Source organism: Bos mutus, chromosome 17 (assembly GCF_027580195.1).
Source record: "Bos mutus isolate GX-2022 chromosome 17, NWIPB_WYAK_1.1, whole genome shotgun sequence".
NCBI classification, from domain to species: Eukaryota; Metazoa; Chordata; class Mammalia; order Artiodactyla; family Bovidae; genus Bos; species Bos mutus.
Window position 1 is genome coordinate 55518606 of NC_091633.1, and position 26176 is coordinate 55544781.

At 43.3% G+C, this 26176-nt stretch overlaps 1 protein-coding gene across 2 annotated transcripts in view; it reads right to left on the minus strand.

The window, feature by feature from the left end:
- Positions 1-26176, minus strand: part of TBC1D9 (TBC1 domain family member 9) — a 129599-nt gene that overhangs the window by 61240 nt on the left and 42183 nt on the right. For both annotated transcript variants that reach the window (XM_070386568.1, XM_070386569.1), the window contains exon 2: positions 9029-9139. In XM_070386568.1, coding sequence (XP_070242669.1) covers positions 9029-9139 — 111 coding nt within the window. The remainder of the gene's footprint in view (positions 1-9028; positions 9140-26176) is intronic.

Here is a 26176-nt window from a genome sequence, read left to right on the forward strand (position 1 = left end):
AAGAAAGTAAGCCCAAGGGCTACAATGTTTAAGAGCCTGGAACTTTGCTTCTGTTACTGTGTAAAGTGAGGTAACAGGAAGCTCTTCTGCCATGACTCTGAGAGAGGGCTGGTCTATTTACCCAACCGTTCGGGCAAAATGTGTTAGGCACTCAGAAGAGAAAGGAAGGACTTGGCAGTCCTTCTGGCAAGGCTGCTTCGACAGAGATATAGCAGGAACAACAAGCTGACCCGATGTGCAATCAGCTGAAACAACAAAGAAAGCTGTGTCGGGTACGAGAAGCCTTCAGGAAACCCAAGATAAAGCTTTTTGCTACGGGAAAAACTGGATTAACACTTGAGGGGCTTAAGAGTATTTAGAAATTAAATTTGGAAAAATGAGAATCTTTTACTATTTGCAGGGTTGTGTTTTGTTTTCAGAATACTATGCACAGGCCTCGTGTGTATATTTGGGCAAAATTTAAACACTGCCTACGATGATGGAAAATACTGAATCAGCCTAAGTCTTATTTCTCATCTGGTTTGAGATGTACCTAAGAGTATAGGAAGTCCACTTGAAATAAAAAGACAGAGGTATTAAAATGGATCCACAAAATGGATTCAACTGTATCTGGCCTCAGATTAAGAACAAAAGCGTAAGACTTCACTGATGGCGATTCAGTGGGTATCTTTTGTGGTGCATGACTGATATATTAACGAAATTTGGTTCTGGGACTGCAGCACTGACTTAAAAACCTGAATTCAAACATATCTAAGATGGTATATTTCCTCTGATCAAGAGGGTACGTATGCACATGTATAGATATATATGTCTGTGTCTAGGCAAAAAATAAAAACCTCTTGTATATATATGTGTCTAGGCAAAAAATAAAAACCTCTTGTGACAAGGCAGAAAACAAAACCAAGCAAAACAAACTCACTAAACCTCCCAGGGATTAAAAAGCAACCAATCTAGTATTTTCAGATGTCAGAACAGGCTGCTTGGATCCCAAAACGGATCCAGTTCTCAAAAGAATTGTGCTTGAAGCTACTTAAATAAAGATGAAAGGGAAGCATCTATTTTATGGCCTCAGACACACGCAACCTTTAGCCCCAAAGATGATAATGTTGTAATTTAAATACAAAATAAAGGATAATACCCAATATGCCTGAGTGTCACTTGCTGTCTGTTGGATTTACAAAGCCACCACTGTACTACCTACCCCCAGAAAAAGGACAAACTTGCCTCTGGAGAGGACAAGAGATACAACCCCAAAATAATGCACTGATTTGAACAGTTTTGGAAACAAAAGGGAAATTTATGGTTTAAAAATCCACATCCACCAATATGTATACACTGCTATATTGAAAATGGATAACCAACAAGAACCTAGTGTATAGCGCAGGGAACTCTGCTCAATGTTACCTGGCACCTGAATGGGAGGGGAGTTTGGAGGAGAAGAAATCCATGTATATGTACGGCTGAGTCCCTCTGCTGTTCACCTGAACTATCACCACATTGTTAATTGACTATATTCCAACATTAAATAAAAACTTAAAAATCCACATCCAATTAAAGCTAAAATTTTAAACAAGTTAAGCAGTGATAATGATGTGTTTTCTATTACTTATCTGTGCCTATTTACCAAGACCAGGTGCCACGATTTCACCACAGACATGTAATCTCACAGCACTCCTACAAGTGGTTCCAATTACCCTCCTTTCACAGATGAGGACGCTGAGGCTTCCACATCCTATAAAATCAAATTCAGATTTTTCTGCCCCCAAATGCTTGCTCTTCATTGCTACAGTTCCACCTACTGACATATTTTAGAAGTGAGGTTAAATATCCCTAGAGGTTAGAGTATCTGGAGTAATATACAGCCTGATTATCAGTGAGACAATATTACATAATAGCTCAGACCACAGGCTTTGATGTCAAAAAAGTACACCTGGTTTCAACCCCTCCACACCAAACAGAAGTTCTGTGACCATAGAAGTTACTTAACCTTTCTGTGCTTCAGATCCCTCATCTGTAACATGGAGGTAACAACACCTACCATAGAAGCTTGTGCTGGAGATTAAGGACAATAACACGTGTAAAGTGCTCAGCACAGGTCTAGAATACATCAATACAAAGCACTAACTAGCTACTTTTGCTATTACCATCATAAGCAAGAAAACACAAAGATCTCATCTTGAAATGTGATGTAGGAGATATACTGATGTTGAAGATACTTCTCATTTCTGATGTCAGAGCACTAAAAACCAGCTGCTGAACTGGTGCCTGACTAGCGAACATTCAGCACAAATCTCTCTGGCCCTGACACCATTATGTTTAGACTGCAGAGTGTACGTATGATTGAAGTAAAGCAAGCCTCGCAATCCTTGTCTAACTATTATAAGCTTCTTACATAACTCTGCTTACAGTCTCTTACAGGTCATAACAGTGTGCTCATAGCTTTATAATCACTTGAGAAGAGAGAGGCTCAGGTAACTCATTCAACCTGGGCAGTAAGAATTAGTGGTTGATGTCATTATTTTAGGAAAAGGTGATGGCACCCCACTCTAGTACTTTTGCCTGGAAAATCCCATGGATGGAGGAGCCCGGTGGGCTGCAGTCCATGGGGTCTCAAAGAGTCAGACACGACTGAGCGACTTCACTTTCACTTTTCACTTTCATGCATTGGAGAAGGAAATGGCAACCCACTCCAGTGTTCTTGCCTGGAGAATCCCAGAGACGGGGGAGTCTGGCCGATATGCACAGAATCGGATACGACTGAAGCGACTTAGCAGCAGCAGCAGCAGTCATTATTTTGCTTATTTTACTTAAATGCCAAGGTCCTCCCTTACCTTGATGGACAGAATGTAAATGGCTATCTTTCTGGAGGGCAACCAGGCTAATGACACTAAAAGTCTTCTTTGATTCAGCATATCTACTTCTACAAATTTATTCTAAGGTGATAATTAAAGGAATGTGGAAATATTTGGTTTAGAGGATACTAAGATTTTTCAAAATGCAGTTATCATTAGGGAAAAAAAACCTAGATTTCCAAAAAACAGCACATCAGCTAGGTAAATTACATTATATGCACAATAAAATATTATCTACTTGTTAAAATTGACATGATAGACATATATTTTCTTGACATAGAAAGACTATCCATATATGTATATCAGACACACATATGTATATACATACACATATGTATACATGTATATGGAGAAGGCAATGGCAACCCACTCCAGTATTCTTGCCTGGAGAATCCCGTGGACAGAGGAGCCTGGTGGGCTGCTGTCCATGGGGTCGCTAAGAGTCAGACACGACTGAAACACCTTAGCATGCATGCATGCATTGGAGAAGGAAATGGCAACCCACTCCAGTATTCTTGCCTGGAGAATCCCAGGGACGGGGAGCCTGAGTTGGCTGACTGAGCGACTTCACTTTCACTTTTCACTTTCATGCACTGGAGAAGGAATTGGCAACCCACTCCAGTGTTCTTGCCTGGAGAATCCCAGGGACGGGGGAGCCTGGTGGGCTGCCGTCTATGGGGTCGCACAGTCGGACACGACTGAAGCGACTTAGCAGCAGCAGTACTGTTTTTCAATATTTTATTTTCTTAGCTTATATTTTCTAATTTCCTGAAATAATCATGTACTGCTTATACATTAAAAAGTAAGTTATTTTATTTAAGCTGCTATATTCCCAAGGATACAAGAATAGTTCCTGAGGTACACAGACCAAGGAAACACGGATAATGGCCAACGTCCACATTACGTATATGTCACGTGAAAGGCGACTAAATGACCCAGCATTTCGCTATCTAGTGTAGAGAAGAAGGAGAAGCAGAACCAATTAGCACCCTTTCATTAAACTCCAGGTCTCAGTAGCTGCTGACTAAAAGAATGTTCAATCATAAAAGCCAGCATGGTAGCATTTAAAAAGGCCTGGGCTGGGAGTGGAGGGGGCTGAGAACTTGACCTCGGCTCTGCACTAACTGGCTGTAACTAGCCATGTGAACTTGGGCACTTTATTTTGCCTCTGTTCCCTGTCACGATCAGAGCCCTGGACAAGGCCGTGGCTACTCTATCTTTCCGTTCTGAAAATGAATGCCTACATGGGCCCAGATGAGATTCTAAGATGGTAAAGAAAAGGGAAACTAAATCAATGGGCAGGGGAATCAAGGCACCATTCAGGGCTGTGTTATCTGTGAGGTGCCATCAAGAACACAACCTCCACCCCATTTCCTTTATTAGTCCTGTTGGAAGGTCAGATGTACCCACAGAGAACTGTCTCTCTAATTGTAACTCTTGTGTCCCAGGGTCTTGGAATTATCTGCAATTCTATATGTCCATATTCTCTTGGAGAGCATCCCAGGAGGCGCAGTGGTAACACGGGAGACACAGGAGACTCGGGTTAGATCCCTTAGAGAAGGGAATGGCAACCACTCCAGTATTCTTGCCAGGATAATCCCATGGACAGAGGAGCCTGGTGGGCTATAGTCCATGGGGCTGAAGAGTCAGACACGACTTAGCAACTAAACAGCACAGCAGAATATTCTTATGAGGCTGTATAACGTTTCTTACTGTTTGAACCTCCCAGTTCTGATCGTGTGTATACATGCTCAGTCGTGTCTGACTCTTTGTGACCCCATGGACTGTAGCCCACCAGGCTCCTCTGTCCATGGAATTTTCCAGGCAAGAATACTGGACTGGGTTGCTGTTTCCTTTTCCAAGGGATCTTCCTAACCCCAGGATCAAACCCAGGTCTCTTGTGTTTCCCGATTCTTTGCAACTGCACCATCTGGGAAGCCCTTAGTTGTTCTTGTGGGGACAGCCAAATGGGTTGCCTTCTGCTTAAGACCCTTGAAGTTTGAGGAGGGCAAAGGAGTGAGCTCTCTCCTGCCTCTGGGGTACCAAGGCCAAGACACCAGCTGCTGGGGGAACATCTGAAGCTGTTTAGTGCCCCAGTGAGAACACAAGTGTAAAATACGCACTCACTGGTGGGAAACGGGCAGGACTGTCAGAGTATAACCAGCTCAATAAAGTACTCTGGACCAACTCCTAAGGCACTACTTCCTTTGTGTTCTTGGAAATGGCAGGGAATTCCCTGGTGGTCAGTGGTTAGGACTTGAGCTTTCATCGCCAGGGCCCTGGGTTCAATCCCTGGTCAGGGAATTAAAATACAGCAAGCTGCATGTTGCAGTAAAAAAAAAAAATAATAATAAAGTAAACAATTTAAAAAGAAAAATAAATAGCAAAAACGACGTGACTACACAAACCACAGAACAAAATGCAAGTTAGCAGGCTGGAATCGATGGCACAATGGAATATCCACCAAAAGCAACAGCGGCTTCACTTTGTGAAGTGGCAGTGAAAAGAAAAAGTCATTATTTAGGCAGTTTTTGGCTCCCCTTCCCAATGAAAGGTATCAGTGCCAAAGAAACATAATAAAGCAATTTCTTCAAGTCAATCTGCATACAGATGATAGAACACAGTAAAAAGAAGCATCTGAAAACAACGTTTCAACAAATAACTCCTGTTTTTTGCTCCCCTCTTCTTTCTGTTCACACTGTCAATGACTGAGTGAGCGTTATACTGGAGTAAGTCATATGAGGTCTGAAACTAGGTCCTGCCTGGCTCCATGCAGCTCAAACCTAAGACCGTCACACGAGTAGAATTTACCATTAAGACAGCTACTCTCCTACAGAAAGTGGAAGACATTGATTGTAGACGTGCCCTTAGTTCACTTTACACAAATCAGTTTCACAAGGCACGTGGCATAAAAACAGAGGTTTGCAATCCTATGGATTCTACAGGGCAGTGAGTTAGACAATCTTCTGTTGAACCTTCTCTTACAGCAACGATTCATAAGATCAGAGCAAATTAGTGGTTAGGACTCCACACTACACTGTGGAGGGCCCAGCTTGTAGAGCGCCCAGGTTTGATCCCAGGTTAGAAAACTAAGATTTCACAAGCCTCAAGGTGCAACCAAAAAAAAAAAAAGAGCATATTAAAAAGCTCTTGCCAGACAGTCCCACCAAATATCAACTTTATAGCTTACAGGAAAAAAAAAAATTTTTTTTTAAATTACAAACTGAAAGGAACCTTTTTAAACTAGCAACTTCAGCTCTTAAAATCTCCTGAAAGGGAGCCAGGCATTTGGGTTTTAAAGAGAAATCGATAAGAAGGAACAATTAGTGGGTGAATGAACTTTAACAGAGGTTGTGGAGTCTCACTTCTGTGGCGTCTTCTACAGGGAAATTCTGGGTAATCAATATATTCAAAAGCTAGAACCGCTCCAGGTGTATTATAATGAGATCATGTGTGACAGGTATCATCTCCTTGAGGTATAAATTATGACATCAGCATTTATTGCCCTGTGTTCCTTAGCCCTGGCTTGGAATAACTGGTCTTCGTAACTCTGGGCTCTTCCCCATAGGAGCATTCCTTGGAGCCTTTGCTCCATAGAATGGCAAAACCTCAGAAACAGAGTGAAGAATAGTCATGTCAGATAACAGGGGAGGAAAAAAAAAAAGTCACAGATAGGAACCAGCTCATCACAGCCCCGTATGCGTGCACTGACCTGGGAAGGCCAGGAATCCTAAGGGTTCTGAGAACCTCCAGGCTCTATAGGTTTTTGAAAGTCTGGAACAAGTGATGCAAACGCTGGACGATGAGAGTGTCAAAGCCTCCTTCCATCCAGGGTGCTGGCAGTTCTGCCTGATTTCCTTTCTCTTTCTTCACTTGCTGGCTCCAATGTCTATTTTAATACCATTCTACACTGTTTGCCAACTAAAAGTGACATTTTCCCAACCAACTCCCACCAGGCACTTTCCCTTCTACCGTATCTGGGTGTTGCCCCTTGTGTGGTGTGAAATACAACTCTATCTTACGAGGGATGACACTGTCAGGGTCCAGCTTCTCTCTTCCTTTATCCTTATCGCTTTCCTCTTGCTCTAATTCCCAGCCCTCACACCTGCCTGGATGGTTTTCTCCCTGCCCGGACTCACACTGCCATTCCTTCATTCACTGGAATGCTTAAATGCTAAGTCACTTCATTGTTTCTCCTGTTTGCATCTGAACTGGAATAACTTTAAAGGGACACAACTACAATGTTAGAATTTCAGGTGCTGAATCCTTGAGAGTGTTTTGCTAGGGTACCAGAGCCTACCGGCAGTCTGAAATCATCCCCACAGAACTCCCCCTACCCTTGGAGAAGGCCAGCCAAGGTTCCTGTCTCTAGTCGGCAGCCCCACCGCCCAGTGGCACTGCTTGGTACTTGCTCACACTGGGCTGTGACTATTTCCTTGCATTCTCAAGAGCAGAGGCCGGACCTAATTATCTTTATATCTTCAGATCCCAGCATGGCACTTCCTACCAAGCAGAGATCAATTTAAAACCTGAATAAAGTCAACTGAAAGAGCTCCCAGTGGTCAAAGCTAGACCGAATTGAGCAACAAAATAGTTGTGCTGGATTATAACACAAGGAATAAATAGTCATGCATTCACAGTGATAAAAATAATTGAACAAATTAAAACCCCCTACCAGTAAGTGTGCATGGTGACTTACTTTTAAGGAGGACAGTTTGGGAAGGAGAAGAAGACAGTGGGAAAACTCAAAAAAAACACTACTCCAGCCAGGTGATCAAGGACATCATCAGTCATAAATCAGCTTGATAGGAGGTGCCCTTGCTTGACATAAAGTGATGAAAATAGCGCTTTATCTCTGTGATCTTCCTCACAAAAATCTATCACCCCAGCAAAATCATGAGAACATCAGATAAATTCCAACAGAAGGACAATTCTATAATACACCTGACCATTATCCTTAAAAAAATGGCAGAGTCATCAAAAACAAGGCAAGTCTGAATAACTTCTACAGCCAAGAGAAGACTAAAGAGATATATCAACTAAACAGAAAATAGTACCCTGGCTGGGATCCTGGAACAGAAAAAGGACATCAGGTAAAAACTAAGGAAATCTAAATAAAGTATGGACTCTATTCAATAATAATGTAGCAACACTGGTTCACCCACTGGAACAAATGTTTCATAGTAAGATGTTAACTGCAGGAGAAACTTATATATATGGAGCATATATGGAAGTGCTCCAAACTGTCTATTCAATTTTCCTATAAATCTAAAACTAAAGAAGAAAATCCATTAATTTTTTTAAAAATCATGGCAAAAAATTAAAAAACAAAAACAAAACAAAACTGTTCAGTGCCCCTGCTCTTCCTAGGGTTACTTGAAAAAACAAATAACTAAAAAAAAAGAAAAAAAGAAAAAAACCCTCAGCCACTTTGGACTAGCAGTTCTTGTGAGAGACCTAATGACAGCATGACTGTTTACCACTATTTTAAGCCCAGTGAGTGAAAGTCGCTCAGTTGTGTCCGACTCTTTGCAACCCCATGGAATTCTCCAGGCCAGAATACTGGAGTGGGTTGCCATTCCCTTCTCCACGGGATCTTCCCAACCCAGGGATCGAACCCAGGCCGCCTGCATTGCAGGCGGATTCTTTACCAGCTGAGCCACAAGGGAAGTCCTTAAGCCCAGTACATTATTACGTATTACCATCAGGAGAAGTAAATAATCCCTACTCGGTAGGAAGGATAAGTATTCCTTAGTCTACCCAGGACTTCACGTGTTCCTAGTCATTTCCCAGCTTCCCTGTGGGGCCATGTTGACTAATTCTATCTAGCCAATGGGGTGTGAGTGAAGGTGGTGGCACTTCTTGGCCAAGCAAGTGGAACACAGGGGTGCCTCCACCTCCTGCTTTTTCCTTGGAAGTTGATCTTGGAAGTTTTGTGTTCTACGGGGTGTTACTACAGATGGAGGTGGCCACTGGACCCCCATAAGACTTCAGCAGGTTGAGAAAGAAACCGTTATTGTGTTCAACTGCTGAGATTCAGGGTTTATCTGCTGAAACGGCTATAGTAACTTGTCTTAAATGACCCATAGATTGCATCTCACAATGAAATGTCCCTTCCCTTCTGAAAGAAAGTTGTCAATCATAACACTTCCCGTATTTCCAAATACTGCACTTACCACAGGCGATGGTCCAATAGACCAAAGAATCTGGAGTCTGGTACAGGATTCGGTAAGGAGCGACGCGGGCACTGGAGTCCAGCACGACATCGAGGGTGCCCACCAAGAGGCCTGAGGACACAAAGCGGGGAGAAAAGTTGAAGGGTCTCCTCCAAATTCCCAGAGGCAGCACTGTGGATACGCCCCTTCTGGTGGACCTGTCAACAAACCCTCTCCCACCACATCCCATCTGGACAAAACTTTCCTCTCGGGTGTGATGCTGCTGGCTCTACAATACTTGTTCCACCCACCTGCAAGAGACGCTGCATATGCTGAAAGACAGTGCTGGTTTCCAAAACAAAACCAACAAAGCTCCTACCTCAGTCCCTGGCACACGGTGTTATTGATAATAAATACCTGTTTCAAATTAAAAAGTAAGGTATGAAGCACTGATATTCTGGGGTCTCTGCTTTACCATCATTACAAACAGTGTGTAATATTTTCTCCCCTTCTTCATCCTACAAACAAATCCTTAATTTAAGTAACCTAACAAAACCACAGGAACCAGTCATGTACATCTGAGTCCATGTGCTAGGCAGCCCCACGTCTTATTTTCATAATAATAATATTTCTCACCTTTCTTTTGTATTGAAAAGGTACAGTTCAGCTCAGCAAAAACTAAATCACTACTATATGCAAGGCAGGGCTTCCCTGATGGCTCAGACAGTAAAGAATCTGTCTGCAATGCAGGAGACCCGGGCTTGATCCTTGAGTCGGGAAGATCCCCTGGAGAAGGGAATGGCAACCTACTCCAGTATTCTTGCCTGGAGAATTCCATCAACAAAGGAGTCTGGTGGGCCACAGTCCATGCGGTCTCGAAGAGTCAGACACAACTAAGCAACTAACACTTTCACACTTTCAGATGCAAAGCAGACCCAGTGGGCATGAAGCTGAATAAGGCAAGAGTCCCTGCTGCTACTGCTGCTGCTGCTAAGTCGCTTCAGTCGTGTCTGACTCTGTGCGACCCCATAGACGGCCGCCCACCAGGCTCCCCCGTCCCTGGGATTCTCCAGGCAAGAACACTGGAGTGGGTTGCCATTTCCTTCTCCAATGCATAAAAGTGAAAAGTGAAAGTGAAGTCGCTCAGTCATGTCCGACTCTTAGCGACCCCATGGACTGCAGCCTACCAGGCTCCTCCGTCCATGGGACTTTCCAGGCAAAAGTACTGGAGTGGGGTGCCATTGCCTTCTCCAAGAGTCCCTAAGACATGTGTAATCCAGTCGGGGTGAGGGCCAGGCAGTATATTAGGGCTGCGTTTAGGAGTGAACAGGGCTGTGAAACAAGCATTTCCCCCATCTCAATAGCAGAGTCCTTTGCTATTCGTCACATGGTGATTAAAAACGACTTGGAGGTGGAAGTGATCCTAGTCGAGGCAGGGAGGGGAAAGTAAAAGGCCCCAGCCTTCCTTGTCCTGCCACAGTTGCAAATAACTAGGATACAGGAAGCACCAAGCCCAGTGCCTGCCCCCCGCCTGCAGACCCCTCATGAAGTTCTATTGAATCTGAACCACGGGTTCTTATGAAACTGTCACCGCCAGTATCTCCTGATGTGTTGTCTTCCAGTAACATCTTAAGGCTTGGTTCTGTCCCTCCTGAATAATACCGTAATATGCATGATGCTATTGACATCGCTTCCTTCTGCTCTGCCAGCCTGGGGTGAAGTGACCTAGTGTTCAGAAGAGCTCCCTCCTGGTCTGGGGCACATGGACAGGCCATTGAGTTTCTGGTGGCTTTCACCCCCTCATTAGTAAAGTGGCCGTAATAGCCCTTGCCTTCCCGAACTCCAGGTATTAAGCAAGAAACCTTGGGGAGGTTTACACGGGGAAGCCCCACAGCTGTCCTTTCGGTCTTTGTCCACAGCCAGGAGTCCACCTAGGTTCACTGCGAACCACAATGATCACTAGCTGATCTGCATACACCAGGAGCAACATACTTTCACTAAGAAAGTAAAAGCGAAGTTGCTCAGTTGTGTCCGACGCTTTGCGACCCTGCGGACTGTAGCCTGCCAGGCTCCTCTGTCCATGGGATTTTCCAGGCAAGAATATTGGAGTGGGTTGCCATTTTCTTCTCCAGGGGAATCTTCCCAACCCAGGGATCAAACTTGGGTTTCCCGCATTGCAGGCAGACTCCTTACCGTCTGAGCCACAGGGAAGCCCACACTTTCACTAAAGGGTAAATGAATTCATGTGTTTGCTCTGGCTTGTATGAAATACATCAAAAATCAAGTCTTTAGGGTCTGCAGAGTTTTCTGAGGAGTCATTTTCCATAGAATACCACACGTGTGCATTTTTGTTCTCTACTGTGACTAGAATTTACTGCAGACTTCTAATTACTCTTCAATTATCTGCAGATGGGAGGGTGTATTAATAGGAAAAGCAAAGAGTGCCAGCTAAACTGGATTGCTCTCTATGTTAACTAGAAACACATGTGATCCAGAAATACAAGTCCATCAGTCATAATAGGCAAGCATTGGTGATACTTTTCCTTTTCTAGAATCAAGATACTGGAAGTGACACATCCGTTGTTTCTAAGGCACACAGGCTTCACAGTCAAGGATGAGCCTCTCTGGTTTGTGTGTGTATTAGTCACTCAGTCATGTCTGAGTCTTCGACTCCACGGACTGTAGCCCACCAGGCTCCTCTGTCCATGGGATTCTCCAGGCAAGAACACTGGAGTGAGTTGCCATTCCCTTTTTGACCACAGGATGTTCTTGACCCAGGGATCAAACCTGCATCTCCTGAGTTATAGGCAGATTCTTTACGTCTGAGCCAGTAGGGAAGCCCATCCTCTGTGGTTTAACGAGCCTCTAAGAGAGCGTCACGGTAGATAAACATTCTTCCAAGGGCATGCAGAGCAGTCCACAGAGGAAGTCTGGGTTCTGGAGCTCTTCAGTCCTGGCTGGGCCACCTCCCAGACCCAGCCCCTCCAAACCTCAGTTCCCTCATCCTTAATGCCTCACTAGTTTTCTATACTCTGTGACACCAAAGAGAGAAGACCTCTGAAAAGGTCCAATCCCATCCACATGTCTTGACCACAAATGTCCGTAACTACAAATCATCTATACCACCCACTATTCTAATTAAAAACCCTCTGGTATCACTCAGAGGGAAAGAAAATTCAGTGGCCTTCAAGAGGATGCCAGTGGAGTGAGGGCTTCTGATTAGATGCCAGCTCACCAACCGTGTATGTGCATTCACAACTGGCACCACCAATTCCATGAAGATTTAGATGAACACTAATAGGCACATCGTCTTTCCCTGGTGGCTCAGATGGCAAAGAACCTGCCTGCAACGCAACAGACCCAGGTTCAATCCCTGGGTCAGGAAGATCCCCTGGAGGAGAGCATGGCAACCCACTCCAGTATTTTTGCCTGGAGAATCCCATGGACAGAAGAGCCTGGCAGGCTACAGTCCATGAGATCACAAGAGTAAGAGTAGACACGACTTACTGACTAACTTTCACTTAACAGGCACATCCATATCTACTGGCCCTTGCTTGCCACAACTAGAGAAAAGTCCATGAAGCAATGAAGACCTAGCATAGCCAAAAATAAATAAATAAAATTATTAAAAAGAAAAAAAAGAAATAAAAAATTTAAAAATATCCATTCACTTGGTAACACAGACCAGGATTTTCCCTCCACTTGGGATAGTGTGCTTGTCCATCAACGCCCACCTCCCACCACCCCAAATGACAAACTCCTAATTCTCTCACGCCACCTCTTTCTAACCCTGATCTCCCTCTGAGTTCTGCTCCTGTAATACCTATTGCATTTATTTAAAATCAGTGCACATTTTGCCTTGTTCCATTTCTTCTCCTCTTTCCAGGCTGGGAGCTCCATGACAACAAGGTCTGATGGATCGCTTTGGGCCCCTAGACCCCGAACGTTGCTTGGAGCACTGTAAGACCTAAACACATGTCTGATCAAAGGACAAGTTATGTATTTTTAGAAGACTAAATCATAAATATTTACCGTGCTGCGTACATTGTACTGAGACAAGGAGTCAAGACTCTGGAAAAGAGAAAACACTCCTTCTGCACTCTGTGTCCACACAGAACGCTAGATAATGGGAAATCTGAAATCTAGTCTAGAGTATTCCCCCGCAAAAGCAGTAATCAGGATTTTCTTAGAAGTCTTATTACTCATCCCTCTGAAATGGCTGTCAAAATACTGAACCTTTCATCATTTCCCACACAAAGCACTGTTTTAGCAGCTGTTCTACTCAGCTATTTCTGGTGTTAAACAATCTTTGATCGCCTGAGATAACTAAGTCAAATTATGGCCCTCAGAATAACTCTTCTCTGCATCTACCTATTACATTAGCTTGGGGGCACCTTATAACATTAAAGTGCTGTTTTCAAGGAGATTCAGAAAACACGCTGCAAAACTTTAGGCCTCCCCCCGCTGTGTGCACTATGCAATGCAGACAAGAGGCATTTCCACTCCTGGGCAGCCCCTCACCCTCAGAGGAAGGGATGTGTCAGGGGAGGGTGCAACACCCACAGATGTGCCCGTGGCAACAATCAATCCATCTACTGATGACCCGGGATAATTTAATATCAAAGTGGACAAGGTCCTACAGCTCTCTCGGCCTCCCTCTATTCATTCCCTCAGCCTTCTGGCCTGTCAAAGATAGAGCCCTACAAACACCCTGCTGGAGCAGTCTGGGGAATGGGCTGTCTGCTGATACGGAAGCTACAATAGCACCTGCTAGGGAGTTCCCTGGCGGTCCAGTGGCTAGGACTCAGTGCTTTCACTGTGGTTGCCCCGGCTTCAATCCCTGGTCGGGAAACTAAGATCCCGCAGCCCACTCAGCACAGTCAAAAATACGAACAGTATCCACTCAAAAGAGTACCCGGTATGTACTGAGCACCATTGTTTCATGAAATATTTCAAAACGACAGAAAAACCCTGAAAATTACAAAATACATATCCCATCACTCCGATGTTAACAACCGGTCTTATCTGCTTAAGATTTTTTTGATGTCGACCTTTCTTAAAGTGTTTATTGAATTTTTTACAATATTGCCTGCTTTATGCTTTGCTGGTTTATTTGTTTGTTTTTGCCTGGAGGCATGTGGGATCTCAGCTCCCCCACCAGGAGTCAAAGCCCTTGCATTGGAAGATGAAGTCCTAACACCTGACCTTTAGGGAAGTCCCTGGTTTTTTTTTTTTAAGAAAACATCACACACCCAGCAAAGCTCCCCTCTTTGTGTTCCCTTCAATCCTATTTTCCTCCCCATTCACCACCCTCCAGTACTTCCCTTCCAACCGCCGAGGGGGCACCCGAACCCCTCCAGTATTTTTACTCTTCCCATCCACGGCCTTATACTTTTATTGGCCCCACGTACACACATGAATCTATCAATAATTTAGCACTGATGTATATTTAAAATTTTACATTAATAACAGAGTTGATATTTTTCTGCAATCTTTTTTTTACCCAATGATATGTTTGTAAAAATTACCCAGGTTATTCTTATAAATCTGATTTATTCATTTTGAATATTGTATAATAGTCTGAAAGATGATGCTGTGAAAGTGCTGCACTCAATATGCCAGCGAATTTGGGAAACTCAGCAGTGGCCACAGGACTGGAAAAGGTCAATTTTCATTCCAATCCCAAAGAAAGGCAATGCCAAAGAATGCTCAAACTACCACACAATTGCACTCATCTCACACGCTAGGAAAGTAATGCTCAAAATTCTCCAAGCCAGGCTTCAGCAATATGTGAACCGTGAACTTCCTGATGTTCAAGCTGGTTTTAGAAAAGGCAGAGGAACAGAGATCAAATTGCCAACATCCGCTGAATCATGGAAAAAGCAAGAGAGTTCCAGAAAAACATCTATTTCTGCTTTATTGACTATGCCAAAGCCTTTGACTGTGTGGATCACAATATACTGTGGAAAATTCTGAAAGAGATGGGGGAATACCAGACCACCTGATCTGCCTCTTGAGAAATCTGTATGCAGGTCAGGAAGCAACAGTTAGAACTGAACATGGAACAACAGACTGGTTCCAAATAGGAAAAGGAGTTCATCAAGGCTGTATATTGTCACCTGGCTTATTTAACTTATATGCAGAGTACATCATGAGAAACGCTGGACTGGAAGAAACACAAGCTGGAATCAAGATTGCCGGGAGAAATATCAATAACCTCAGATATGCAGATGACACCACCCTTATGGCAGAAAGTGAAGAGGAACTCAAAAGCCTCTTGATGCAAGTGAAAGTGGAGAGTGAAAAAGTTGGCTTAAAGCTCAACATTCAGAAAACGAAGATCATGGCATCCGGTCCCATCACTTCATGGGAACTAGATGGGGAAACAGTGGAAACAGTGTCAGACTTTATTTTTCTGGGCTCCAAAATCACTGCAGATGGTGATTGCAGCCATGAAATTAAAAGACGCTTACTCCTTGGAAGAAAAGTTATGACCATCCTAGATAGCATATTCAAAAGCAGAGACATTACTTTGCCAACAAAGGTCCGTCTAGTCAAGGCTATGGTTTTTCCTGTGGTCATGTATGGATGTGAGAGTTGGACTGTGAAGAAGGCTGAGTGCCCAAGAATTGATGCTTTTGAACTGTGGTGTTGGAGAAGACTCTTGAGAGTCCCTTCGACTGCAAGGAGATCCAACCAGTCCATTCTGAAGGAGGTCAGCTCTGGGATTTCTTTGGAAGGAATGATGCTAAAGCTGAAACTCCAGTACTTTGGCTACCTCATGCGAAGAGTTGACTCATTGGAAAAGACTCGAATGTTGGGAGGGATTGGGGGCAGGAGGAGAAGGGGACGACAGAGGATGAGATGGCTGGATGGCATCACTGACTCGATGGACATGAGTCTGAATGAACTCCGGGAGTTGGTGATGGACAGGGAGGCCTGGCGTGCTGCGATTCATGGGGTCGCAAAGATTCGGACACGACTGAGCGACTGATCTGATCTGATCTGATCTGATAATAGTCTGCTGTTTAAATATACTGTAACTTACCCATTTTCCTAATAAAGAACATTTGGGTTTATCTCTATATTTTTTCTTTTGCTGTGATGGGCACTGCAGTCATTCTCTGTACATGATCCTTAAGTATGTAAGCACTTTCTTTAAAATGAAATTGTTGGGTCATAGGCTACATGTGTGTTGAAACCTTATTAGTTATTACAAAACTGCTTTCCAAAGTGATTGTGTCAATTTACACTCACACCAGGAAATTTACATTATACCACGGAAGGAAGAGAATATCTGTGTATCCTTAATATCTCCAACAGTATTATGAAATTAAAAAAAATTTTTCAACCATCTCAAGGGTGAGAAACAGTATCTGTTCTTGAAATTTGCATTTTCTGATGATTAATAAGTTTCTTCCCTGTTTATTGGTCATTCCAGTTCCCTATTCTGAGTTACTTACCTTTCCTACTGTGCTGACATTTGCTGAAATTTCTAGGTCAGAAATTCAGAGTTTATTATTTAGAGTCTTCCACTCATATATACACTGGATTTCAATTCACTTCAGCAAATACACTCAGATATTTTTAAAGCCAGAGAGGCAATATACTTGGATTTACTTTTCTGTTACATTTGGATTTACATCTCTGTATTTGTTCTATATAAATGCAAGACCTTGAGATCAGTATTTGCAAGGCCCTCTTTTTCCTTCCCATGTAAGGTTTCTACAGGTCACAGGCTCCCATCTGTCCTCCTGCTGCTGCCTCTATGTTACTGGTACCTAGCATGTATGTCTTAGCACTTAGGTGGACTGTGATAATAGGCAGAAAGCTCTTAACCGATAACAGGGCTTCCCTGGTGGCTCAGATGGTAAAGAATCTGCCTGCAATGCAGGAGACCCCAGTTCCATCCCTGGGTTGGGAAGATACCCTGGAGAAGGAAATGGCTACCTACTCCAGTATTCTTGCCTGGGGAATCTCATGGATGGAGGAGCCTGGTCACAACTCAGAGACTTGCACACACACACACACACACACACACACACACACGTTTTTAAACAATATCTAGAAGCAGTTGCTGATAGATACATATATCAACACCAGCCACATCATAATTTTTACACGTCTCTGAATAAATCTCGTTTGCTTGTTTGTTTCTAAAGCCTTCGAGGCTTTGCCCAAGTTGTTTTACTTGATTGGAATGCCTTTTTTTTCTTTCTGGAAAATGTCTATTTCCCTCAATAGCCAGGTCAAGTCACCTAAAGCATTTGTTTTACTCTTTTCACACACTCTCCCCATCCTCTCAACACTCCCAAATCTCCTAACAATTAACTATTCCCTTGTCTGTGATCTGCTGACCACTTTGCACTTCACATTACTAAGGCAACTGTTACACTGCTTCCTACCAGGGAAAAAAGTGGTTTCTTCTCTCTGGGCTGTCAGTTCCTTGAGGTAGGCACGGCCTTATTTATCCTGGAATTCCCAAAGCCTGGAATAATGTCCCCCACATCATGCTGAATATTTACAAAATGGGCCACAAAGTTTTCAACCTGATGGACACTGGGAGAAACCAAGAATTATTTCCAGAGTTTATTCATCTCTGTCCCACAGGCCCCAATATAACAAGTTCTAGTAAACTGGCTATAAATAATTAAATTTGCCTATGAATCAGACAAGAAAAGGGGACCAAGACTTGAGAAAAAGGCTAGAAAATCCCATCTCAGAGAGTGAGGGGGGTGATACAGTCCGAACTCAGATCTGAAACTGAAATTCATCATGGGAAATTAACTTCTCTAATCTCTGGAAGTAATCTGTCACTTTTTAATGAATATTGACAATGATCTGGAATGAAGGTGGATCGAGACTAGAGCTATTACTATTTAGGGAAAGCATTGTCTTTCCATTCTCCTACTTTTGGCAAGTAGTCCAGAGATTAGCAGTTGTTGCCAAAAAAACATAAGAAAACTCAAGGATTTAGTCAATTTCAACTGTTGCATCCGCCACATAGGCTGGTAAACACTCTGTTTGCACTACCATACAGGCCAGGAGACCAGAAGAGAGATGAAGGAACTGGCATGTGTAGACAGCCTCGAAGGGAAAGGCTGGAATTGCCAGGTGAGAGTTGGCTCCCTACCTATACCTGCACCTCAGCTTGTAATGCCCCCAGTGTGATGGCCCACCCGGACTATGGCAGGCCAGTCACAGTGGGTGTGAGAGAGAAATCCAGGCGGTGGCTGTCTCTGACGAAAGAGGTAAGGGTCCTGGAGGTTTAGCGGGGTGATGTGGCTGCGGCTGGAGATGGAGACAATGTGTTTCTCAGTGTCAATAACCTCAAAGACTCTAACAGCCTTTCTCAGACATAAGTACCGCTGGCTCAAAGGCAGAGGCCAGTCCAAAGCTGGGATTCTACTTTCAGCTCAGAACAGTCTAGGAGTGTTCTGTTTTCATAAATGTTGCTTATTTTCCAACTCCTCTAGCATATTTAGGTAGAAAACGGTTTCTCAACATGGTTCAAGCCATGATTACTGGTAGAAACAGGCCACTTATGACTCTCCCATCTCACCTACACTGCTGCCTTTCAGGACACAAGTCCAGCCAGGTGTATATCACAACTGCAGTGAAATCAGCAAGTCAGGGGCTTCCCAGGTGACTCAGGAGGTAAAGAATCTGCCTGCCAACGCAGGAGACACAGAAACTGCAGGCTGAATCCCTGGGTTGGGAAGATCCACCACAAGAAGAAATAGCAACCCACTTCAGTGTTCTTCCTGGAAAATTCCATAGACACAGAGCCTGGCAAACTACAGTCCATATGGTCGTAAACAGTCAGACACGACTGAGCACGGCAGCAGGACAAGTTACTAGAGGGAAGGGAGCCCATCCACACACACACACACACACACACACACACACACACACGACCTTGTGACCATTTGTGGAAAGATCAATTAATGAGAATTCTGCTAATGGAGGAAATACATTGCTGATTCTGTCAGTTAGGACAGTACTTTATTCCTGGTAAGAATCAGTTTGTTTCTGGTATCCAGTATGTTGCAGACTGAGACTTTTGTAAAGTACAGAGCCCACGAAATACTAAAATATAGCTACAGAATATAAAAAGAGACAAAGAAAATAAAAACCTCCGATTTTTTCATAATATAACAGACAAATGGCTCTAGCTTTCTAAATGCTTAATCTCAATTTCTATTCTTTAGCTCAAGGCAGCTGAAACAAAAAGGTTGCAAAACAGGCACTTTAAATAGCACTGCATTGCTGAAGGGGAGGCTGAGGAACTGTTTACTAGAATCACGTATCAAGAGTACATTTAATTCTATAACTTTTTATTTGGGAAATGAAAAAAATTATCGCTCTGCCACTGCAAACTAAAATAAAATTGCACAAAATCATTTCTCACTTGAAAGCAAGAATGTGCTATGTGCTAAGTTGCTTCGGTCATGTCTGAATCTGTGTAGCCAGACAGACTGTAGCCGGCCAGCCTCCTCTGTCCATGGGATTCTCCAGGCAAGAATACTAGAGTGGGTTTCCATGTCCTTCCTCCAGGGGATCTTCCCGACTCAAGGATCGAACCTACGTCTCTTACCTCTCCTGCACTGGCAGGCGGGTTCTTTACCACTAGGACCACCTGGGAAGCCCCAGTACATGAATAAGGAAAGGCATGAGGTTTGTGTCCTACATTTGTCTTAAGGGGCCTGGGTTTAAAAGTGAGGAGAACCAGCCTGAAACTAACATTGTGTATGTCAATTCTACTTCAATTTTAAAAAATAATAAAAAATAAGTACAAGTGTGAAGAATCTGAACTAGCTGATTTGGTGATCTCTGAAGAGACCCTTGAATCATTTCTTACCAAGAGGGGAGCAGGCTCGAGGGGATTGAATGATGAGGCTCAGAGAGGCGGGGCACCCTTTCTGCAGTGTTTCAAACTAATTCTGGATCGCAGGCAGGGTCTTTGTGCCCAGAAAAGTTAGGGCTCAAAATATATGTTCATATTTGCCACAAAAGATGAAACACAGGCTGGTTTACAATTGAACAAACAGGGCAGAAATCCGAAATCGGAAGAGCATTTCGCCCGCAGAGCCTCTGTCAAGTAGCCAATTAGTTCTGAGCTGCTCAAGCCTCCCAAGCACCCTGGAAGGCCAAGTCTTACAGGAGTTGTTCCACTTCACCCTGCAGGCCAGTCTCTTAAAGTCACATGCACCTTCTTCTCCTGCAGAAAAGGGAGTGCAGGTGGAATTGATTTTTCCTTCTCTTTGGAGGTGGTGTCTGAGAAGGAACTGTTAAACTATCTCTTTAACACTGTACTTCACACGATCGTTGAGACCAATAACACAATTTGTGGGGCCCTGTGCAAAATGAAATGCAGGTACTCTATGTCAAAAATTCTTAGGAATTCCTAGACAGCCACAGTAGAATAGTAAACCAAGCCTTGGGCTCTTCTAAGAGTGGGTCCCTGTGCACCAGCATGGACCACACATCCAGGGAGCGGTCCTCACCCTGGCAGTGCAGGGCTGATGTCATCTCCACAGACAGGCTTGTTGTTCTCAGACTTTAATCAGGGATTCAGGTCTACTCTGATCTAGACCACTGAGGACAATGGACTGGATTTATTCAGAAGCACCCGAGGCACCTGGGTGATCCAATTCCTCAGATAAGCTCTCAACCCAGGAAGAGGAAGACAGATGCATATTCATGATATTTATATGATGGGAAGGTGTACTGATTCTCATCTTGTCTACAGAAGTAGCTCTAAATACCTGAAACTGATGACTCAAGGTCAGCCAAGGTCAGGCATGAGAGCAAGGATGCAGGAGTCCTTTTGGTGCTGGGTGGAGCAGTTTACTAGTGAGAAGCCCACTGCTTCTAAGAGACAAACCGCACCCACCACCTCGAGGAAACCTGAGTGTCATGGTCCTAGGACCCCTTCTGTCGGGTGGGCGGACTTTGCAGAAGCCACTCACTGTCCCAAAACAACTGCCTACCTTCCTCCTAATACAGCTAACCTCTTCTCCACAGTGAAATAATATCACGTCCCTGGTGGCTGTTCAGTAAAGAATCTGCCTGCCAATGCAGCAGACACAGGTTTGATCCCTGGGACGGGACGACCCCTTGGAGAAGGAAATGGCAACCTGCTCCAGTATTCTTGCCCCAAGACTTCCATGGACAGAGGGGCCTGGTAGTCTACATTCCACGGGGTCACAAAAGAATTGGACACGCCTTAATGACTAAACAACAATAGAAACAGTTATGGATTTAAAATTACATTCATAGTCAGTGATCTAGAATGTCTATATATATTCCAGAACACCTATACAATATGTAGACATTAAAGTCATATCCTCAAATAATTATTTAATGAGATGGCAAAACATATTTAGTATGCTATGTGAAAAAAAACCCACAAAGCTCTATTTTGTCCTATATGTTCTGTATGTAACTGTCAAGTTACAAGTACAATATTATCTATGCTATGAATTATAACATTTTTAAAGATTACAAAAATGAACATATTGGTGGATAAAACAATTTTACTTCCTTTTGTGTTGTTTAAAAGTTTCTAAAAGTTTCTGAAATGTACATTCAATATTTTTATGATAGAAACATTTTTTTGGTTGTTTTCTCAATTACTTCCAGCCTTCTATTTTGGGCTTTCTTTACTCAAAGAGAGATCAAGGCATCAAGTAAACAGATGACTACTGTGTTTACATTAAGGCTGTTCCTTCACAACCACAGGTTAGTAATCTTGTTGCTAGGATGCAATATGCCAGCTAGGGGTCAATACTGGAATGAACGGCATTCTCAAAATACACTCCAACGGACAGGGGTCTGTCCTTATAGACATTTTTTTTTTTAACTTCATTTTTTTCCCTTTAGTATATAATGCACAGAATACAACAAACTGATACATATTCATACATATGGGGCTTAACTCAGTTGTAGTGACTAGCTGTTTCACAACTGCTAAGTCACTTCAGTCGTGTCCGACTCTGTGCAACCCCATAGACAGCAGCCCACCAGGCCTCCCCGTCCCTGGGATTCTCCAGGCAAGAACACTGGAGTGGGTTGCCATTTCCTTAACTAGCTTATCTTAAATCAGAAGATTATAGACCTAAATTTAAAACCATAAAAGTTAAATGAATGAAATTAGTTTCGCTACTTTCATCACTGAGTATTCATTATATTTTAAGTACCCACAGTGTTGCCTTTAGCTACTCATGAGCAAGGCGAACGATCAGGCAATATGCATTTATACCTACACAAGAAATGGCTGGAAGGATCAAACTGTCTATAATGGTTCTCTTTGGAGAATGACAGCAGTATGAAGAGATGCTCCACAGGGAAGGAACGAGGGAACTCTTTTTTGACTATTAGAACTGTATTTTTCAAAGTAATAATTATGCTGTTGGAACTATACTTTGTAAAACTTTGTACTCATAATTATTGACAATGTGCATATATTATAATAAAGCTATAATAAAAGAATTAATAAAGGAATACAAAATATCATGATGAAAATCCTGCCTTAAGACTTCACAAAAGATGTGACTGTAACCAATCAGCTCCTGTTATTTTGTAATGGGCACTGGTCACCCTAAGAACTGGTTCTCCTTAGGATTCATGCCATGCATGGAGGTGAACAGGAGGAATGTCACACTATACAAAATTAGGTTGCCTTTCACCAGAGATGATGACCAGGGCAAAAACACAGGGCTTGAGTGTGACCTAAGTATAAGATGAGCCTGGCCAGTCCATCCCTTCATCTTAAGGGAATCTGAGCTGAGACAGATTATGAGCAAAGCCAAGCAGTTACAGATGGAAGCTGAAAGAATTCCATGACGAGGGAAGGCAGCAAACAAGCCAGATGTCACAGAGGCAAAAACACTGAACTAAAGAAAAGATACAAAGCAGAGGCTGAGGAAGCCAGGTATCCTCAAGAGAAAAGAGCAGAAATGTAGAGGGCAGATGAGCAGGACCCAAGATAAGGAGCTGAGGGGAAGGCGGGGAGCCACTTCTTACTGTCACAGGCCTCCTGTTGAGTCTCCAGGCCTGGGTCCAGGTCATATGTATCCTGGCAAGGAATCCAGGTACCTGAGGTGACCTGAGTCTCTGGTCCTTGTAACCAGAAGTGTCCAACTAAAACCTAACTCCATCTGGCTCTATCTAAGACGGACTTTGAATAAATGTTCTCTTCTGTACGACAGCAAGGCAAGTGTTATATAAGAAAATGCCAAGGCATTAACAGCAGTTTAATAATATGCTTTCCAGCTGTGCATCCAAATATTCCAGAACAGATAAAAATAGTGGCTGCAGAACTGTAATTAAAACAGTCAGGCTATTTACAGGGGAGAGGTACAGTAGCAGCCTGGCTCCATCACTGGACGTGACTTTTTCACTTTGAGAGCATCCAACTCCACCCACAAGCCCTCTTCAGAAGAATCTTGGTTCTAGCTTAGCCTCAAGTCACCTGGACAAGACTAAGGGCTATTTCACAGAGACACTTCAGCTTGTAACGGATCAAGTGAAAGTAATCTTCACTTGAGGTCCAGATAAAGCTTTAAAGAGAAAACCGAGCTGGGAGGACCAGAAAATAAACAGAACATCATGGCACCAGAACATCTCCCACCAACAAGTGGGAGAAGTCAGAGCAAGAAACCTGCCAAAGATGATCTGACTTTGCAAAGCTGGTGTTGTGCAGTGGCAAGTAATGCCCGTATTTCATCAGACTGCGTATTATGACCTGATGTATTTTCCAATATATGTAAATGACCTGCAAATGTAGGTGAGTCCCTTATGGAATATATTAAACCCAATTAAGATTTCTTAAGAAATAGTTCAAGGATGGCCTCAAAAGTCCTTATAAATTTCTCTGAAAAATATCAATAATGGATGGCAAAAAAAAAGAAAAAAAGGATCTCTGGCAATAAGAAAAACAATGGACTGGAGGTTGGGGGGCTTCTTTGCAAAGTGATTTCAAAATCATTTCCAAGATACTGTTCTTTTTTCATGCTATCAACCAGACATAATAGACATAGAGAAGGATGCAAACCAACTATGTAATTTTATCAATGTCACTGACTCACTGTATCTTCAAGCAGAGACTGAAGAAATATGAAAAGTAGGGGGAATTGTTTTTTATATTATTATCTTATTAATGAATGGGGAAAATAAAAGTAGTGAAAGTCAGGCTTTGTTTCCTTCACCCAGAACTACATCTTCTGTACCCAGCTTTTTAATCTCCAAGCAAAAGTGATACACGCACACACAGATGTATATACATACGTGTCATATGCACACAGATATATGCATACACATTAACTGTACCATGCTCATTTAAAGCATGCCAATTCAAAATGAGTTTAGAGTTGCTATGTCTTCTGGCAGTCTTGATTCCAGCTTGTGATTCATCCAATCCAGCATTTTGCATAATGTGCTACTCTACATATAAGTTAAATAAGCAAGGTGATAACTTACAGCCTTGACATACTCCTCTCCTGATTCTGAACCAGTCTGTTGTTCCATGTATGGTTCTAACTCTTGCTTCTTGTCCTGCAGGTGTGGCTTTTTTTAAAAAAAATCTTTATATTCGGATTTCTATTGTTGGATTTAATGAAACACAATATGTGATAAAAGAATAAGATTACATGAAAATCAGCATTTCAAAACTTTGAAAAAAGATAATCACAGGCAGGAACTCCTTTTATGCCAGTGTTTCTCAACCAATACGCTTTTTGAAAACACTTAAAGACGTTCCACACTCTCTTCCTTAGATTTGTTTATTCAACCCTAAACATCCTGACTGGAAAGAATCAGCATATGTTCCCTGAAATCAGAAGATACAGACAGAAGATTTTGGCCCTAATTTTCTGCCACTTGTATTGAGAGAGACAAGAGGGAGAAACAGAGGGAAAGAGGAAAGTCCAAGTTTTAAAAAATTTTGAGTTGGAAATTAACAATATGGAAGATGCGTCTTCAAACTGCACAGGCTTCCTGTTCCAGAGCTAGTACATAGATGATTCTAGAATGCTAATGACTCTTCCTTGATGGCTAATTCACCAGCCTTTATGCTTTACGACACGACTCCCCTTTCCCTATTGTGACAATATCTCATTTACAACTTGCAGACTAATTTCCCAGCAGTGTGTCAGCTACAACCAGAAATAGCAAGAAAGATACTGGACCCAAGGTGCTGAGTGAGTCCAAGGCCCCACTGAGAAGCAGACAGAGTGAGGCATCCCAGCACAGCGCTTCCAGCTTCAGAACTTCTCCTTTGCTGGCTGAGGGCCAGGGCCTCTGAAATCTAGAACGCAGATCAGGAAAACAGATCCTTTCCACGGCATGGATCAAAGCATGGTCAAACCATGGTCACGGCATGGTCAAAGCATGAAGATTCTGTGAATGGCGGAGGCCTGTGCTTCATGCACTCCAGTTTTCCAATGGGTGCAGCTAGTGCATTCTCTGAGATAGTAAAGCGGGGTTCACGATGAGCCGGTGCCCAGCCCTCAATCCCCTGTCATGACAAGGCTTCCCAGGTGGTGCCCAGGAACAGTGACACACGCTGGACAGCACACAGGCTCCTCAGCCCTGGGGGCAGCTGAGTGGGGCCTGACCCCGTGTGTGCTGCATATACTGAAAGAAAGGGAAAAGTGAAAGTCGCTCAGTGGTGTCTGCTGCTAAGTCAATTTAGTCGTGTCCGACTCTGTGTGACCCCATAGACGGCAGCCCACCAGGCTCCTCTGTCCCTGAGATTCTCCAGGCAAGAACACTGGAGTGGGTTGCCATTGCCTTCTCCAATGCATGAAAGTGAAAAGTGAAAGTGAAGTCGCTCATTCATGTCTGACTCTTCACGACCCCATGGACTGCAGCCCACCAGGCTCCTCCGTCCATGGGATTTTCCAGGCAAGACTACTGGAGTGGGGTGCCATTGCCTTCTCAGTGGTGTCTGGCCCTTTGCAATTCCATGGACTGTACCCTGCCAGGCTCCTCTGTCCATGGAATTCTCTAGGCCAGAATACTGGAGTAAGTAGCTGTTCCCCCCTCCAGGGGATCTTCCCAACCCAGGGATCAAAACCAGATCTCCCACACTGCAGGTGGATTCTTTACCATCTGAGCCATCAGGGAACCATTTCCTAGGTGTGCCTTGATGTGAAAATAGGTGAA